This window comes from Sipha flava, unplaced genomic scaffold (assembly GCF_003268045.1).
Source record: "Sipha flava isolate LNK unplaced genomic scaffold, YSA_version1 181_pilon_pilon, whole genome shotgun sequence".
Taxonomy (NCBI): Eukaryota; Metazoa; Arthropoda; class Insecta; order Hemiptera; family Aphididae; genus Sipha; species Sipha flava.
In genome coordinates, this window is record NW_020272220.1 from 981,285 (window position 1) to 1,000,348 (window position 19,064).

At 28.2% G+C, this 19,064-nt stretch overlaps 3 protein-coding genes across 3 annotated transcripts; all 3 read right to left on the reverse strand.

Annotated features, from left to right (window-relative positions):
- Positions 1-491: 491 nt before the first annotated feature.
- On the reverse strand, positions 492-5,732 carry LOC112680907 (zinc finger protein 883-like). The gene is made up of 5 exons (XM_025551146.1): positions 5,144-5,732; positions 3,486-3,585; positions 2,671-2,719; positions 1,978-2,522; positions 492-1,905 (listed from the first exon to the last, which is right to left on the reverse strand). Exons 2-5 carry the CDS (start codon positions 3,581-3,583, stop codon positions 534-536), a joined length of 2,064 nt encoding a protein of 687 aa, XP_025406931.1. The 5' UTR covers positions 3,584-3,585; positions 5,144-5,732; the 3' UTR covers positions 492-533.
- Positions 5,733-10,420: 4,688 nt separating this feature from the next.
- Positions 10,421-15,189, reverse strand: LOC112680874 (U6 snRNA-associated Sm-like protein LSm4). The gene is made up of 5 exons (XM_025551098.1): positions 15,042-15,189; positions 14,901-14,942; positions 14,332-14,430; positions 10,846-11,017; positions 10,421-10,646 (listed from the first exon to the last, which is right to left on the reverse strand). Exons 1-5 carry the CDS (start codon positions 15,042-15,044, stop codon positions 10,561-10,563), a joined length of 402 nt encoding a protein of 133 aa, XP_025406883.1. The 5' UTR covers positions 15,045-15,189; the 3' UTR covers positions 10,421-10,560.
- Positions 15,190-17,927: 2,738 nt separating this feature from the next.
- LOC112680877 lies at positions 17,928-19,064 on the reverse strand. The gene is made up of 3 exons (XM_025551101.1): positions 18,590-19,064; positions 18,366-18,512; positions 17,928-18,159 (listed from the first exon to the last, which is right to left on the reverse strand). The coding sequence occupies exons 1-3, from the start codon at positions 18,845-18,847 to the stop codon at positions 18,046-18,048; spliced, it is 519 nt and encodes a 172-aa protein (XP_025406886.1). The 5' UTR covers positions 18,848-19,064; the 3' UTR covers positions 17,928-18,045.

Consider the following 19,064-nt stretch of genomic DNA (forward strand, 5'->3'; position numbering starts at 1 on the left):
TAAAAAGCTAAAATTAAATTAGTATATAAAGTTAATACTAAAAATAAAAATAATTATTTCAAATAAAATAATGTTTTTGTTTATATTTAAGTTTAAGATGAATTACATTTGGTGTAAATAGTTTACAGCCTATTTTATTTAAAAAAAAGTACATAATCGGAACTTGTGGCAATTCAGTAAATTATAATCTTTACAAATTCATTAATTTTATTTACAATGCACAATATTATTCATACAAAATTAGAATATTGAATGTTAAAATTGAAAAATATGTAATTTTCTTATTATAAAATCTCTGTTTATTATAATTGCATAAGAACTAAAATATTATATAATAGTGTTCGATAAGTTTTTAGATTTAAAATCAACAATACAATTATATTGAAACTATAAAAGCAATAAAGAATAAATGATATTTGTCTTAAAATTATTAAAAATAAATGTTTTCTATATTTACAAAAATGTACAAACCAATATTCAATAATGATAAAAACAAAACATAGTTTTTTCAATACATATTGATTTATAATATACTACGCATCAGTATGAACTACACTATGTTTTTTCAAATATTCTTGATTCAAAAATGATTTTCCACACTGATGGCAAACAGCAGATGAGAAATTTACTCGATCGTGAGTAGCATAATGTCGTCTCAACGAAGCTAATTTTAAAAATGACTTGTTACAAACAGTGCACTCAAAGGGCTTAACACCTGAATGAATCATAACATGATTTTTCAAATGAGATGTGCTCTTAAACCTTTTTAAACAAATGTCACATCGATGGGGCCGAGACTCCGTATGAGAAGCCTTATGAGCAATCAAAAATGATTCTTGAATAAAAGTTTTATTGCACACATCACACCTGTGCACAGACCGATGATTGGAATGCATGATGGCATGCTCCTGTAGATGTAAGGCATGATTGAACGTAGCACCACATTCTTTACATGAATACTTGGGTTCTGCTTGACCACTATTGTTGGTACAATTTCCAGATATCATGTGTTCATTGAGCTGCTCAAATGAAAAAAAAGATATACAGCATGATGGACACTGATGTTGTAACGTAAGTTTTTGATCATCTTTTGAGTGGGTTAATGAATGTTTTTTTAAATTGGATGAGTCAGCAAAGGCCAAACCACATACATCACATGCAAATGGACGACAACCAGTATGTGTAAGCATATGACGCTTAACATCTGATGGACGAGTAAATCCCTTATTGCAAATACGGCAAGGAAAAGGTTTTCGACCTGTGTGTGTTATCATATGAGCTTTAAGATTACTTTGATTTGTGAATGTCGCTTCACATTTGACACATGAAAATGGTTTTTCTCTTGAATGCACCAATTTATGTCTTTGCAATTCCGAAGGTTTGCTAAATGCTTTATCACAAGATGTACATGGATATGGCAAACCACCATTATGAATCATTGAATGCACTTTCAAATTATAGTTTGTAATAAATGACATAGAGCATACTTGACAAACAAATGGACGTTCACCAGTATGTATCATCATGTGACGTTCTAAATCAGATGGACGCCTAAATGATTTTTCACACATAGTACATGGATGGGGCTTTGCTTTAGAACTAGCTATTAAATGTCCACACAAATTACTAGAATAAGTAAATGTCATGTTACAAGTTTTACAATGCAACGGTCGTTCGCCAGTATGAACACTTGAATGACGTTGCAAACAAGATGGCTTAAGAAAGCTCTTGTCACACTCTGTACAAGTATACACAGCACTACCAGTATGTTTCATGATGTGAAGTTTTAAATCACTTTTATTTGCCACAGTTATACCACACTGATCACAAATAAATGGAGGATTTTCTGTATGAACAGTCATATGACGAAATAATCTATAACTTGAGGGGAATTTCTTATCACATCTAAAAAAATATAAATAAAATAAATAAATAACTCAAAACATATAAAAAGTGTATAAGTAAATAAAACCTTACTTTTGACAAGGGTGCAGTTTCTGGCGAGAGTGTACTTGAGCGTGTTCTTTTAATGCTTGGTCATCAGAAAATACTAATCCACAAACTTCACAGTGGTGCAACTTAATATTACGATGTTGAACCAAATGTGCACTCAATGCATTTGCTTTATCAAATTTTTCTCCACAAACCGTACATAAAAATTTACATTCTACGTTATGACCTCCGTGAGTTGTGTCATGAGATTTTAAGGTATTTATGTCAGCAAATCTTTTACCACATTTTTGACATTGCAACTCGTCCATTGGGTCAGGTCGCATGAGACTTTGACAAGTTTCAACAGCTTCATTAGCCATATCAATTGCCATTGAATCCTTACCTTCAGCAACATAAATTTCTGCTGCACCACCTTCTTGATTAGATATATCCACATTTTCAATTTTTAAGTTATTTAATTGAATTTGACCAGCTACACTTATTTCTTGTTGGCCATTAATTATTTTGGCTAAATGTTCAACAGTCATAGTACCAACTTCTTCTTGGTCCAACAATAAATGGGCTAAATCCTAAAAAAATATTCGACAAAATTATATTTATAATATTTATCAAATTAAAATATATTTAATAAATAAAATATTTTATAAGCACTTAAAACTAAAAGCATAAATTTAAAAAAAAATAATGAATTTTCTATCATTAAGTTAAGCTGCTTACCCCATTTAATCCTTGAACAAATATTCCATATCCAATATTTTCATGGACCCTAAAAAAGTACATAATTTACAATATTAATATTAATTAAAAATAAAAACATAAATAATAATTATAATTATTAAAATATTTTTTGTACAGATACTTTTTATATTCATTGTTATAGCATTATTAATAAATTGAAAACATTTGTAAAAACAAGTTTAATTTAATTAAAAAAAAATGTATTCTAAACAAATTATTAGAAAACTATAAAAATAAATGTTTTTAATAGTTTAACTTTAATTCATATTAAAATTAACAATAATTAATACATATTATAGATATCAAATTACTTGTAAATTATTAATATATTATGCTGAAGAGATTACCTTAACTTAGCATCATGCATATTATCAAAACAAAAATTAACTACCATCATTACCAGATTGTATTACAATATGTTTATACAATTTCTTATAATGATTATTTTTATTATTTGTTTAAATTTAAAGGTGCTAAAATCATAAACATTTTGTCAATTAGAGAATCATATCGACGCCTCAGTTCAAGATTGCAATAAATCAAATTATGAACTACTGGTTCTAGAATGAAATAAACGACCTCTAGAGATGAATGATGCAACTAAAAAGTTATTGCATTACAGTATCGAAATTATTGTAATTTTGCAAATAATATCATGTAGATAACTCAATTCTGAATATTTTCGAGTTATTGCTGTCTTGAACTGAGATGACAATAAATACAAAAAACAAAATATTAAATAATTATAAAAATTAAGACTGTAATTTAAAAAACATTTTATAAAAATTTCTTACCGTCGGTCATCTGATCCTTCAACAGTTGCTCCTTGGACAGTAACCAAACGTTTTTCCCCAGACTTTTCTGTCACCACAATTTCTACACCACCGTTCATATCTAAAATAAAATATAATAAATAAATATCACATGACATCATAATAATAAATATTTTGTTGCACAAATTAGAATTTTAAACAGCTATTGCTTCAAAATATCTCAGTTTTTAACTTTATATTTAAATACTATATTATAAAATTTAAGAACAATTTCTAAAATATAATATATTTTTTATTAAATATACTACATACCAATACTTTTAATAATATAAAAGTTAAATATAAAAATCACATATGAGACTAGCCTTCCAAAATAATATCACATAACATCACATTAAACATCAAAATCCAATTCAACTTTTATACATGTTTTTAAAACATAACCAAATCTACCTAATATCATAAGAAAATAATAGATAATAATTTTAAAATCTTGAATGCAAAAATATATTAATTATTCTTCTAAAAAAAGATTTTGAAACAACCTTAAATAAAATAATGCATATGAGCCTATAACCCTTACTTTTGTTTAGCATTTTTTTTTACCACAGAAATCAATTATGATCACAATGTTTTTAATTGGATACAAAATAAATAATTAGTAAAATAGATTAAACAATCACAAGTTTTTAAGAAACATAAATAATTTAGGCATGATAAGAAACTTAAATATTTAAAAAAATTACAAACAAAATTTGAACATTGATAATTAAAAACCATTAACATTTAAAAAAAAAAAATAACTATATTCATTAAACAATATATTATTATGTATAAGTATACAGAATAATCAAATGTTTGATAAAACCAATAAGCTTAGTAGACAAAAGACATTGATTTTAAAATTCTTATTGAGGTTAAAATCAGCTGATGAGAAAATTATATTGTCTAATGGGCAGCATGTATGATTGCAAAAAATCTTACCTATTAGTTCATAAAATTAATTTAAAAAATATCAGTGGATTTAATGACTAAAATAATAAGAAAAAATCAAAAGAAATGAACTTTGATTACTATAATTATTAAATCAAACCTAAAGGCTGATTTTTTCTCATTAGAAACAAATTTAATTGGATACTTTTCAAAATAATAACATTTAAAAAAATGTATCTAACAGTAAAGCGAATATATATTAAGCAGTGACAGAAATTTAATACAATTAAGTAAACAAAAATACTTAGTACTCGAGTATAATTTGTAAAAAAATCATTGATAACAATATGTAAAATATGATTATTACTCACATAAACCTAAAACTTTCTTTATCCTTTACAATAATTGCACTGGCTAAATTATTAATGGGCGGGTTAATAGGTATGATACAGTTTTAAACATGTACATACCAAGTATAAAATCGACCTATTTGTAAAAAATGTGATGTCAAAACAATTAAATGGGTAATCTAATGTAAACTCATGAACACACAAAGAATAACAACCTGTGGATAATATTATTACGACATAATGGCAATAAATATAAATATTTGATAAACATTTTTTTGAATCGGCTGACGTCGTTTAAAAACACATTTCGATTGGAACGGAAACGATCGACATGTCCGACGAGATAACAAATATTTTCTAAAATAGAAATAACTACGTAAAATACATTAACATTACTTGCTAACGGCGTAACGATCTGCGTGCGACAGTCCTATTTCCACACGGCCAGCAATCCTCATCGACCCAACAACACGCCAATTAGATTCGAATTATTTTCTTTCGAGGGCGAAATACGGGTAGCGACGAATTACGAGGAAATAAAAATTTAAAAAAACCGTGCGCACCACAACGAGCGACGTACCAGTATCGATGTCATAAACAATAATTGTCCGATATCACGATAACACCGAAACCACCTACAACGTTTTTCGATTTCTCCATTTCGCGTTATAACAAAACAATATAATGTATAGGTATAATATTAATTCATTACTTTCAACAATCTTAACTGTTACTGTTAATTATTATTATTACTAATATTAATATTATTATTGTAACTATTACTGCGGATCGGATTTTATTACATCACACCGTAACATTACTTTATTGTTGAAAAAACTACCGTGATGATGATAGCGTCGGACGAGATAATATCAAAATATCAAACCCGTCGATAGACGGGAATAAAAAAATAAAAAAACACAACATTACTACACATTTTCACGAATGGTGACGCTCAGGGTCGGGGGGATCTCCTTCGCGATTGGCATGGAACGCGAGCGAATCGCACGCACCACACGGGCGGCCCGCAGTGCAACACACACACACACGCAACACTGTACGTCACGGTGGTTGGCAGCACTGTCGGCCGCGTTCCATTGTCCCAGTCACGAGCGGAACGGCGGGGTTTAACGGGCGAGACGGTACACGAGGGCGAGGCGAACGATACTTTTTACCCATCAAGGACAAACCGGTCGGTGGCGGTGACGGCCGCCGCGGCGTAAACAACGTCCTTTATTTGTTTATTTTTTTTTTCGTTTTTCTTTCACTCCTACCCGTGAGAACGATTTCGAGGAAAATTATACCTATTTTTTTCCCCCCACCACCCCTTAGCCCGTCATCCATCACGAAACCGGCGGAACACGCAGGACAGTTAATTCATAATATATAATGTACCGTGCGCACATAATAATATGTAGAGGCGCTTTTACACACTAATGCACAATAATATCAACGCGTTGCCATGTTACGTTTACCGCGCACGCACGTCTTCGTATGTCGGTGAACACGACGTGCTGCACACGCACACGGGTCGAGGGTACCCGAAACGTACCTCGTGGACTGGTAAAAACGCACGTTCGACCCGCTCATCTACCGCCGCCGCCTCGAGTCCACGGCACGCAAAGCCAAGCGAGTGCCCTTTTTTTTCCTTTTCTTTTTTTTTTTTTCCTCCCCAAAAATCTAATAATATTATAGTTGGCACTCGTCACTGCCGTACGTGCAGAAGACGCGGCTGCATTTCGAAGGGTATTCCGTGCCGTTTCAACCGACCGTGTGTTACGCGTCTACAAACGTACGTACGAGTCAAACGAAAATCCAACTTTTCCGGCATGCCTTGATAATGATCGCTGCCGTGTACTATGACCAAGTTTTTAGTTTTTCCCTAAATGGTGTTCGATTTCCGTGCTATAGGGTTTACGCATGTTTGTATGCCGTGGTAATGCGGCTCGATAACGCTCCCGAAATCCCATAAAACAGTGGTCTCAAACACGCGGGCCACGAGCCATTTCGATGTGGCCCGTAATGAATTTCTTTGATTTTTTATTTTTCCTTTTATAAAATATTTTATTTTTCGACAGCCTGATACGAAAAAAGAATTGTCAAGTATCAAATGCTGCTCGAAAATAAAAATAAATTATTATAATTACTTATTAAAAAAAAAAATCAATACACAGTACAATGTCAGTTTTTGTCATAGAGAAATACATTTTGTCTTAATTTATTTTGTTATTTTAGATTTAATATTAAAATGAGCAAAAAAAAAAAAAAAAGTTTCGCCCGCGAACCTTTTACGCAAATATATACAGCCCGTTAGTAATTTGAATTTGAGATCACTGCCATAAAAATTATACTTCACATTTTAACGTTTTGGTGGGAAAATACGATGGATAGTACATATTTCAAATATTTACAGCTAGTGCTGTAAGCTCCTCCCAAAAAAAAAATCCTCCGGGAACGCCTGAACAGTACATATTACGCACGCTGAGTCATCGACCTTATTTTCTTAGAATCGGTGACAACTCATCGGCAATTTTTAAGGTTGCATTTTTCTATATTTCAAAAATATGTGTTAGATATTAATGCATCGTATTGGCTTTTAATATCAACTTTTTGAAAGTACAATAGATTGAAGTTATACAGTAGTTTGTAAGTAATTTAACTTTTCGTAGTTCACGCGTCGGTTTTGCCCATTATTTGTCATAGCGTAATCATTAAATTTGTTCGAAAACCACACTATTTGGAGTTAACATGTATTATGTCTGTGGTTATGTCACAGATTAAATTATATTTTTATCTAAGGTTATAGTGCGTATTTTCAGTTGCTGGTCTTAGTGGACGTAGATACACACTATTTTTTTTTTCTTATTAATACCCTTGAAAATATTTATTTACTTTTAAGTATTCGTTAATTCTTCAACTAAGTAAGAAATATTGTACCGATATCCCTACAATTGGTTAAACATATGCACATTGCTTACTAAATTCAGTATAAAAATATAATGTAAATAATAAATATTAAAAATTATTATATATATATATATTATACATTATTAATGTATAACCTATAGGTACAAAAATGTAAAATTAAATTATGCATATGATAATAGAATTGCAAGTAACTACATTAAAATTAATAGCCTTAACTATCAAATTTATTTCAATGAATTTAATATTATCGTATAATATTACGTTTATTTGTAAGGTCAACACATATTACATAGAATCGGAAGTTATGCAAAAGCGGTTTTTATATTCAAATTTCGTTAGTAAATATGTCCTTACAAAATTTGAACAAAGTAAATATGTCCTTTAATAAATGATTCATAGTTTCAGATTTCGATCAATATATGTCTACGGATAACTTGCAAGAAAAATTTTTGTTTTATTTGGATTAGAAAAATTAGAATATTGTTTTTTTTTATTTTAATTCATTACAATCGTAGTAAAAATGTACAAAAACTATATAAATACCTTATAGGTACAATAGTAAATATTACATTTTATTTTTTTGTATATTTTTTAAATTTGTCGCCACTATAAACATATATTAATAATATTCAGATAAAAAACGGCATATATATATATATACACTATAGATTCCTTAAAAATATAATAGTTCTAATGTGATTACTGACTGCAAATTAGTAGTCAGTTGTCCATCAGATTATTAACAGTATCATTGACCAAAAAAAAAGTGACAAGGACAGTGTTAACGGTTTCGTAAATATTCTGAGCATACATAAATAATACATCCAAAGACTAAATAATATTTTACGTCTATACCCAGTTGTGAACTATTCATTTTTGATAATTTGCTCACTTCGATACGAAACTGTGTTTTAATATTATAATCTACCAAAAAACTCATCTGTTTACCTCGCGTTTTGGTCGATTCGCTGCAGCTGTTTAACGATTTCGTTTTTTTTCCGTTAGACCTTATTACCGTCTGTTTAGCAAACTTTTTTCAGTAATCTCTATATAAATATTACATTTTCCATGAGCCATGTGTCAGTTTTTCCGGTGCTGCGGGTTTTTCACAATGTTTTCCCGGGCTAAAAATGTATTTACCTTAAAATCTGACCTTTATACAGGCCTCGATCGGATGGCTAAGAAATTTATAGTATTATGATAGTTTAATAATAATGAGGTTAATTATTATTTACTCACCATCTTGTAATCTTCCTAATAGTAATTTTCTCAATCGGTAATTAGCCTATTGATAAAATACCTAATACATTAATTCTTATATGGACTAACATTTAAATTCCACCTAAATTGATATTTAACGCATTTTTCAGGCAATGCGTGTATTAAGATATACAATTTTTCCATTGAGTGTAAAAATGTGGACAGTGTGTTTATAGTAATTCACAATAATATATTATTGTATTAAAATAAAAACTTTACATACCTATCTATTAAAATTATTCTCAAATTGGCATGTTTAAGTCTTGATTAAACATGCTTCCCAACGAGAACTTTATAATTCAAATTTATTAAATTTATTTTAAGTTTATAATTTTAATAAAATATTTTGATTGAAATATATATATATAGAACAATGATGGGATTCAATCATAGATTTAAGAAAAAAGCTATTTGATATTAATGACTGAAATAAAATTATTTTAATCTAATACTAATTATATTAAGATTACAATAAAAAACAAATTACTTCGTTTATGGTAACATACTTTGTTACTTTGTGGTAAATAAAAAAAAAATCCATAATTGAGGTTATCTATACTGCTACACAAAAATACATATTTGAGGGAGATCCTCGATACGAGTATTGACATTGACCAACAAAACAAAATTTAAATTTTTCAGTGACAGGTTGCTTATATAAAAAAAAGGCAGGAAATGGATATTCAACTTCATAGAAAGATAAAGGATATAATTTTCTCTTGCATCAATATATTATTAGTGATTGACTTGAAGAGGGGAGGAGGGACGCATTACCCCAACTAATTTTCCAAAATTTTAGCATCTCCTACTATTATTACGTTATAATTATAACGCTTCACAAGTTTTGGGGACGTTCTTTTTTAAAAGTAAACAGAGTCCACTTTTAATTTTGCCAAGTCAAGAACTGAACATTATGGTATTTAGGTTATAGTTACTAATAATTTATAAGTAATGGTTAATTTAATTTTAAATTTAATTGATACAATGATAGTTAATCATAGTTAGTCTTTCTTTTAATAAAACACCAACAAAAATGATCCAAAACTTATAGATTAAATAAAAAAATTGAGTTTAGTATTTTTCAGAAAAGTGTGGCTGGAACTAAATATATTGAAAAAAAAGTTAGGTTATTAAAATCGACAGATGGTGTGATAAAGGATAGTCTTTCAAAAACTTAGGAATTTGATAAGGGAGTACACGTCCTTATCATTAATTTCCAAAAAGCATATGGCTCTATTTACATAGAAAAAGCATATAGAAAATACTTTAGGAGTTCAAATTCCTCAATAATCTAATAAATCTAATTATGATAAGTGTAATGGAAACAAAAGTAAAAGTTAAGATTAGTAGCCCGATTTCGGATCTGGTATAAGTAAAATCTGGTTTAAGATAAAGCGATGTCCTATCATCTATCTTATTTAACCTAGTTTTAGAAAAAGTAATAAGGGAAAGTAATATAAACCAACAAGGCTATAAACTACAAAATTCATCAATAGGATTACTATCATATGCAGATGATGTAGTTTTATTAGAAGAATCACATGAGAATTTTTAAACATTAGTACATTACTGAATATAAATATACACATTTTATATAAATACAACTTAAATATAAAATATAAAACTCATTTTGCACCCCTAAACTTATTAGGTCCACCTCTTTGTTGTCCAGCACCTCGGTTGTTACCACCAGCTCCTCGTCCACCAAACCCTAAAATATTATAAATGTATTAACCTAAATTAAACATAATTTGATTCTAAACAAAAGTATGTTCATTCAAAAATTATTTATGTAAATAAATTAACTTTAATTTTTTTCAGTCAGTAAATACTCATCAAAGTAAAAATTAAACTATATGAACCAATGTTTGTAAAATACATTCAAACTTAAAAAGTGCTAGTCATTTTACCTTGTCTAGCACCTCTTGGAGCACGATTTTTCTGGTTATCAGTACGACCTCGGGCTTTGTTAACAACAATATCTTCTTTCACCATATCAAATATTTCATCTGGTATTCTCAAATACTTAATCATACTACCTCTGATATAACATTCTGGAAGCCTCCAAAATCTATCTCCATCCTAAAATAAAACAAAAGTCATTAATTAATATGTAGGTAGGTACATAAATAAAATGAATGATCATTTGTTTAATTATTTATAATTGTATAATGTGAAAAATATTTATTAATAAATAATTTTTTTCAGTTTTGATAACTAATTCATATTACATAGATTTTACACTTATACTATATTATGTTTAACAATCTATATTAGCGGTTCTCAAACTTTTTTTAATCACAAATCCTCAAAATAAAAATAAATTAATCACACCTTCCAATAAAATATTTTTTATTATTTAAATATAAGGAAATCATTATCAATCTTTAAAATAAATAAATGGTAGTGCAATATACAATATAAATAAGTGCTTATGACTCTCATGGAAGGCTTGCCTCACAGTATTGGAGTCACTGATCTATATAATCAAATTGACACATTTACATTCAGGAATATACAGTAGTCGCTCGATAATTCAAAATTCAGGGACTGAGCTAAAAATTCGATATAAAGAGGTTTTCGATTTACCGAGTATTCGTATAATCGAAGGGAAAAAATTAATTCAAATTAAAGAAAGGTGAAAAATTATATGTTTATATTACATTTATTTATTATACATATTATATTATATTTTACATTTATTTATTATATTATTATATTTTAGATTTTAAAGAAATCTGTTCTTTTTTTTTTGTGTTAAATTTTTGGCCACAATCTGGTCCGTAACGTTATCTAACTTACTGATAGCACTGAAAATTGTATCGCATCCTTTTTCGTCCATTTCAGAATGCTCGAAAAATTTTCGTAATGTTGACATAAAAATGATAAATTATACGATTAAAGTCTAGATTAGGTAGGTAAGGTGCGATAAAATGTATAAACTACGATATTTAATTGCCGTCGTTATAAATTTCATTACGAGTACGTCAAATATATGTACATATGAATATACTTTATACGTATGAACATACGTATAACCGCGTTAAAGGAAATTCGAATTTTAGGTTCTAGAAAAAAAAATTCGAATTGAAGATTGAGTCCCCCCAACAGACATTTCGAATTATTGAGGGGACTGGAATACATGTATTTTCTTCTAATTATAGAGGTTTTCTCAGGGGACTAAGTTTTTAGTTCGATTTATGGAGTTTTTCGAATTATCGAGTGACTGCTGTACTTCTAGTGCCAATTTTATTTTGTATGGCTGGTATACAAATAAACATAATTAAGGTCATAATATAAATCAAATATAAATATAAATATAAATATAAAATAAAGAAATAAAAATACATAGTTATTATCTACAGATAAATCCATAGTCATTAACTCATAATGCTATGTATAACTAGTTCTCGAATCTATTTTCATCATGATCTAAAGGCAATGCCTTGTCGAAATAGCCATGTGTGTCAGTCCTTTGCAGCTTCTTTTAATTTTTTGTAAGATACGCAATCCATCTTCTCTTTTATGTCATGAAAATAATTAGCTCTAAGTCTTCCTCTTGGTCTTCGTCCCATTATTTTTCCTTCAAATATGTTATTAAGAAAATCATTGTGTCGAATAAGATACCCAATTCATTTGATTTTTCTCTCCATTATGTTTGTTATTAGACTTCTTTTTTTTCTTATTTCATTTAAAACTTTTTCGTTTGATTTTCATTCCATCCAATTGGTCTTTAACATCTTCCTCCACAGCCATATTTCCATTGCTTGTAGGTAGTTCTTATCTTTTTAAGTATTTGTTGCTCATGTCTCACATCTATAACATAAGACACTCCATACAAAAGTTTTAATAACATTTTTACGAGTTTTTAGTTTAAGGTGTCTGTTACTAAATATATTATACTTTTTGAGGAAAACTTGCTTGGCAAGAGCTATCCTCCTCTTTATGTCAGCCGTTACTTGGTTTCTATTCATAATTAAGCTTCCCAAAAAACAAAACTCATTAACTTGTTGTATATGGTTGTTTCTTAGTTTTATATTTACTTTATTTTTGCTATTAATCTTACTTATCAACATTTTTTTTGTTTTTTGCCCATTGATCTTCAGTTGGTACTTATCGAATATATCCGCTAAGGTGTTGAGCATTTTAATCATATAATTTTGAGACTTAGCTAGCAGAACAATGTCATCTGGAAATTGGATGTAGAAAATCCTTTATCCATTGATCTTTATTCTTCCTGTCTTATTTTTCGGTTCATTTAATGATGCTTCAATGAAAATATTAAATAAATATGGTGATAGTGGGCATCCTTGCCTGACTCCTTTTCTAATTTTTGCTTGTTTTGCTCCATAAATATAAATTATAGTTGTCTGAGCTTTATACAGTTTTAAAATAAGTCTTCTATCTCTCCAATCAGTTTTTCAGCATTCTAAATAAACACATCCAATTTATTTTATCAAACGCTTTCTCTAGGTCTATGAAAGTGGCTTATGTATTCCTATTTACATTTAATCTTCTATCAAGAATTTGACATAGTGCTAGTATTGCTTATCTTGTCCCTCTTTCCTTCTTGAAACCAAATTGATCATCTCCTATTTGGTTTTCTACTTAATTCTTCAACCTATGTTTTATATCATTTAGAAGTATTTTTGATGCATGATATAGGATGGAAATTGTCCTGTAGTTAAAGCATTCACTTGCAATCCTCTTTTTAGGTAATGTAATGCATTTACTTGTGACAAAGTCGTTAGGGATATTTCCTTTTTCATAACAATCGGTGATGACATTAAAAATCTTTTTTGTTGCTGAATTTTCTAGGTTCTTTAGTACTTCTGTTGGTATTTTATCTATTCCTGTTGCTTTTTTATTCCTTAGATCTATCAATGCTTCATATAACTCTTCTCTGGTTATTTGTGGCCCCAATTAATATATATTGACATCTCTTCACTTTCAATGTTTCCTCATCTTCAATCTCATCTCCTTTATACAATTTTTCAATATACTTTTTCCATCTTTCTGCAACTTTTTCATTTTCAAATAAGATTTTTCCCGATTTATCTTTAACTACATTACTTTTTGTTTTTGGAGTGTAATTTATCTAAATAACTGGTATTTTTTTAAATTAATTAAATTAAATAATTATATAAAATAAGCTAAATATAGTAAATTAGTTTAAGTATTACACTAGAAATAAGTTTGATAAAAAATGTAATTAATTTGTATATTATTGAAATTTTTTTTTCTTAGGATGTACATTTTTAAACATTTTAGTAGAATAAAATATAAAAAGTATTTATTTTACCACTCATTGATAAACATTTCTCTACAGTAAAAATTTGTAAATCTTGTTGTCAACAAATAAGTTTCAAAATATTATTTCTAGTAGCTATACATACTTTTGAGGTGCAGATCACTTCTCGTAAATTGATATTCATCCAACTATCACAAGTCACTAAGTGCCCATTGTATGTTTCACCATTTTTTAATTCAACCAACTGTAAAAAAAAAATGGTTTTATAATACATTTAATAATATGAAATTTAAATTATTATATTTTATACCATTAAAGGTACTTAATGTACAGGAATAAATACTACTACTTAAGATCAACTAATAAAATAGAAAAAAAATGTATTTTAATCATATTAATGTCATAATGTTTTAGTCATAATTGTTATTGTTATTATTATTATTATTTTAAATATAATCCCAAGTTTGTTTGTTTCTAATATTTTAAAATTATTTTTATGTTTATTGAAAAATATTGTTCAAAATGTAAAACTTGTTACTAATATATTAAAATAAAATACTTCACAACGTATAAATGAAAAAGCATTTATATTTTAAATTGTAACTTCAACAAACACAACCACTGTTAAACATATTATGTAATACTTTTTTCAAAAACTGAATTAGAACCTAAAAATGACAAATACATTAATAGTTTATACAATAAAATGTTTACCATCGGATGATTCTGGGCAGTTTTTAATAATGATAGAGGTAACTGTAACAAAATAATGTGATAAAATATTATGAGACATTAAAATATAAGTAATAAAATAAAGGATATTATCTAATGAAAAATAAATTTAAAAATACATACCATATTGTTAGTTTATTTAAATGCACTAAAATGATTATTAAATTGAAGAAATATATTACAACAGTGTTGGAACTAATAACTGTTTATATTTGTAATAACGTTTCTATACGTAGAAAAGGAAACCGGAGTGCCGGATAATACATGTAATCAAGTAATAACAAACTGATAAGTGATAATCATTATCATAATTCTTATAATCTCACAGAGTACCTCATGGAAAAGAGAATAAGAGACTTAGTTTTAGACACGGTCTAAGGCGCGTCCACACTATGGACCGAACACGAACGAGCGCGAATTTGGAGATAAAAATAGAAAATAATTTATAAAAATTAAAACTCACTAAGAAAAAAGTAAATCCTACAAGTAAACTAAACTGTAACCGAATGCAACCGAATTTTAACTAACAGTAAATTCGCTGTTCAATTTAGACACAAACAGTAGTATTCAGAACGAAGGCGAACGAACGGCAAGTTTGTCTAGATTCGCGTTCGTTTGCGTTTGGCCCATCGTGTAGACGCACCTTTATAAGGTACCATCTAAGAACGTGGTTATAGATATACAGCATAGACATATTATTATATTATGTTTTATGATACAAAATAACAATTACTCTATTGGACATAATTGGTACTTATTTACTTTTTGCATGTAATCATAGACGCAATTTGGAGGAAAGGGGGTTAGGTGTACTTTGCACCCCCAGTTTCAAAATAGCACCTTCAAATTTTTTCATGTGAATATACCTACCTTATTATGTACAGAAAAACAGAGTGTTATTGTATAATTTATAAATTCATTATTTAAATAATAGTGGTGAAAGTTCGTCCTTCGTCTTTTATGTCTTCGAACTGGATAATAGTATTAGGTAGGGTTGTCAGATTTTGAAATCCCTATACTAATACATTATATTGAATGACCTTTTTTTTATTTTGATATGAAAAAAAAATTAAGTATTTTGTAATTGCATTTTGTAATTTAAATATTTATTAGCTAATACAAAAATACATTATTATTATATATAACTAGGGTTCAGACTTATTGCATTTGCTTATTGTTTAATAATGATAACAGAATAGTCTAAGTATAGGTACAGGTATAAGTACATTTGTTTTAAGTCATAACGGATTGAAATATAAAAAAATGTAATTGCATATTTTCTGAGCAAAATGCATATTTGACAAATGTAGGCAATTTAATTTTTATTTACAGCACATGTACGTAGTTTTTGTTTGATGTTAAGTAAATTTATTTTAAAAGTTAACATTTTTTTTTGCATCGGTCAATATACGTAATCATAGAACAATTCGGGACAGGGCAAAAAGGAAAATACCTAATTGTTTCTAGGTACACTATCGGTTATCGTAAATTATTTATAGAATGTAAAAGGAAAGCAAGTATTCAGTTTTCATTATAGGAGAATATGAAGAAAATTAAATCGAACATACACAGTAATATAAAGTATATAGTGTTATTGTTGTCAAAAAATACTAATTAAAATGTCTAAATTTCGCAACATATATTATAATGCTCCAAAAATTCTATAATTAATGCTTACATAATTTTATTGTTTTAATTGAACCCATATGCTTTCCGCGTCAACACTAGGTATTTATATTTTTACTAAATGTACCAACTTTATATCTATAGTAAAATATGATTTATAATAATATTTACAATTTATTTATACATAATAATTAGGGAACGAATTTATATTCAAATGCATACCTACATGTATTGTATTAAGTTTTTTGAAATCTGACGAGAATTGCCTTCGATTCAGATCATTTTTATTGAAATAACATTAATTTTATTTTGCATATTACATGCATATTTGTAATTTTATAGTGCATATTTTTATTTATGGCACATATATTTGATTTACCTCATATTTTCACGTTCACAGCCACATAATATAGATAAAATGTAAACCTGTCGTTATAGCCAAAAATAAAATAACAAACTCGTATGTAACATACGAGTACAAGGGAGTATTTATGGTGGAGGGGCCGAGCCCCTCCCCCGAAATGAAAAACACCATTGTTAAAAATTGTTATTTTTGACATTAATAGGTCTTAAGGCTAGGAGTTATTTCGAAAATTTGTTGCGACACTGAGAATATTGCTTATGCGATAATTTAAAATTGTATATTCATAAAATATTTTTATTCTTTTAAGAAAATATGTGGTGAATTTTGAGTGACTAATAAAAAATTGTTTATTAAACTGTAGTTTTTATATTTTTTTGAAATTATAAATCAATAAAAAAATTGAGTTTCTCAATTATACATGATACCCCCCCCCCCCCCCCCCCGAAATTAAAACCTATAAACGCCACTGTACAAGTATATACAAATTATATTAATATAAATAAATTCATATGATAAAGTTGAACGCTTGAACTTGACGGAATTATGGAAACCGACCAGTCAGTGTATGCATTCGTGCGTATATTTTTACGAATAAACCTGTAGCAGTTTTTGTGTTAAGTGATTTTTTTTTATTCGTTCGTAGCTTTTAAATGCCCAAAGTAAAAACAATAATTAAGAGTCGTTTATAGACATATGTTAACGAGCATAAGGATATTTTAAAAACCGATGGTTCAATTTCGTATTACAATATTTGTAAAATGTTTACATGATTAAAAAAAAATTTTTTTTATTTAATTATAAGTGCATATTTTTTAGAATATAACAGCACTTTTGAAAGCATATTTTGAGGATCTTTTGCACATATCAATCCGTTTCCTAACAATAATTAATACATTTAATACATACATGAATGAAGATAATTATTGCCTGCATATAATTCATAACAATAATATAAATTCATTTAAATATATTAATACTTATTAATTATGTATTATAAGTTAAAAATCTGTTTTGTGTACTTTAATAAATACATATGTATATTTTTAACGTATAAATTTGCAAATTATACAACTCTTATAAACAATATTCTTAACAAACGACAGTTAACTTTAAATTAAAATAAACAACTGGAAAACATTAAGCCTCGGAATCGATTTTTTTAAGATCCATTTCTAGTTCATCAGATGTTCTTAAATCAATTGCAAAACGAGATTTAGACGCTCCAGTATTACGTACTTTTCTGCTATAAGCCTACATAAATAAAATCAAATAGTAAAAAAAAAAAAATTATGAGTTTACAAATATAAAATTGCATATATTTCAAGTACTTATACAAACGAATTTAATGTTATAAGTCAATTTGAAAAATAAGAAATGAATCAATTCTAGGTCCACTTCAGAAATCAAATATTTTATCTATTAAAATTTAGGCATACAATTAATGTTAAATAAATTACTTGAAATGCTGTTGCTAGAGCATAAGTTAAATTTCTTGCTGCTTGACGGCTCTCACAAACAAACGCTACACAATCAAATGGTTTTCTGTCTGTACTAATTTGTTCTTTAACGACAATCATACAGAAAACTCTTGTATAAACCAAATCCTATGTTATTTTTAAGATACAGCACTTGGTTATTCATGTATAAGAGAGAAAAAATGTTTGCAAAAGATTATTCATACTTGAACTCCATAAGAAACTGTGTGTATAGGGAATTTTTTTTTAAATTTGTTTCCAATAATCTCGCATCCGCCTTCAGTAATTCGAAGCTCAACTTGAGGTGGTAATGGATTTGGTGAAGTTTTTGCTTTAGCCACCATAAAGTCGACCGGTTTCCGCGTGTGTTTTATTCCCCATAAACCTTTGGCTTCGGAAGAACCGAGCTCTCTGACTGAAAACGATTGTGGAAGACGTTGGTATCGTATGTCTTCGTCCATCATCAGATTTGTTAAATCACTTAAAAATTTAAATGATCTAGAATCGGTATAAATAATAAAAATCACTAGAAATTTAATGGTATTAAACGAAATATTTAAAATCAAGTTTGGCGTCGCACTCTCGAAATGTGTATGACGAATAAAATCGAAAACGAATTTAGTGATGTTAGTACACACATCCAACCACTCAAGAGTCAACGCACGAATGCACTCACCTGTC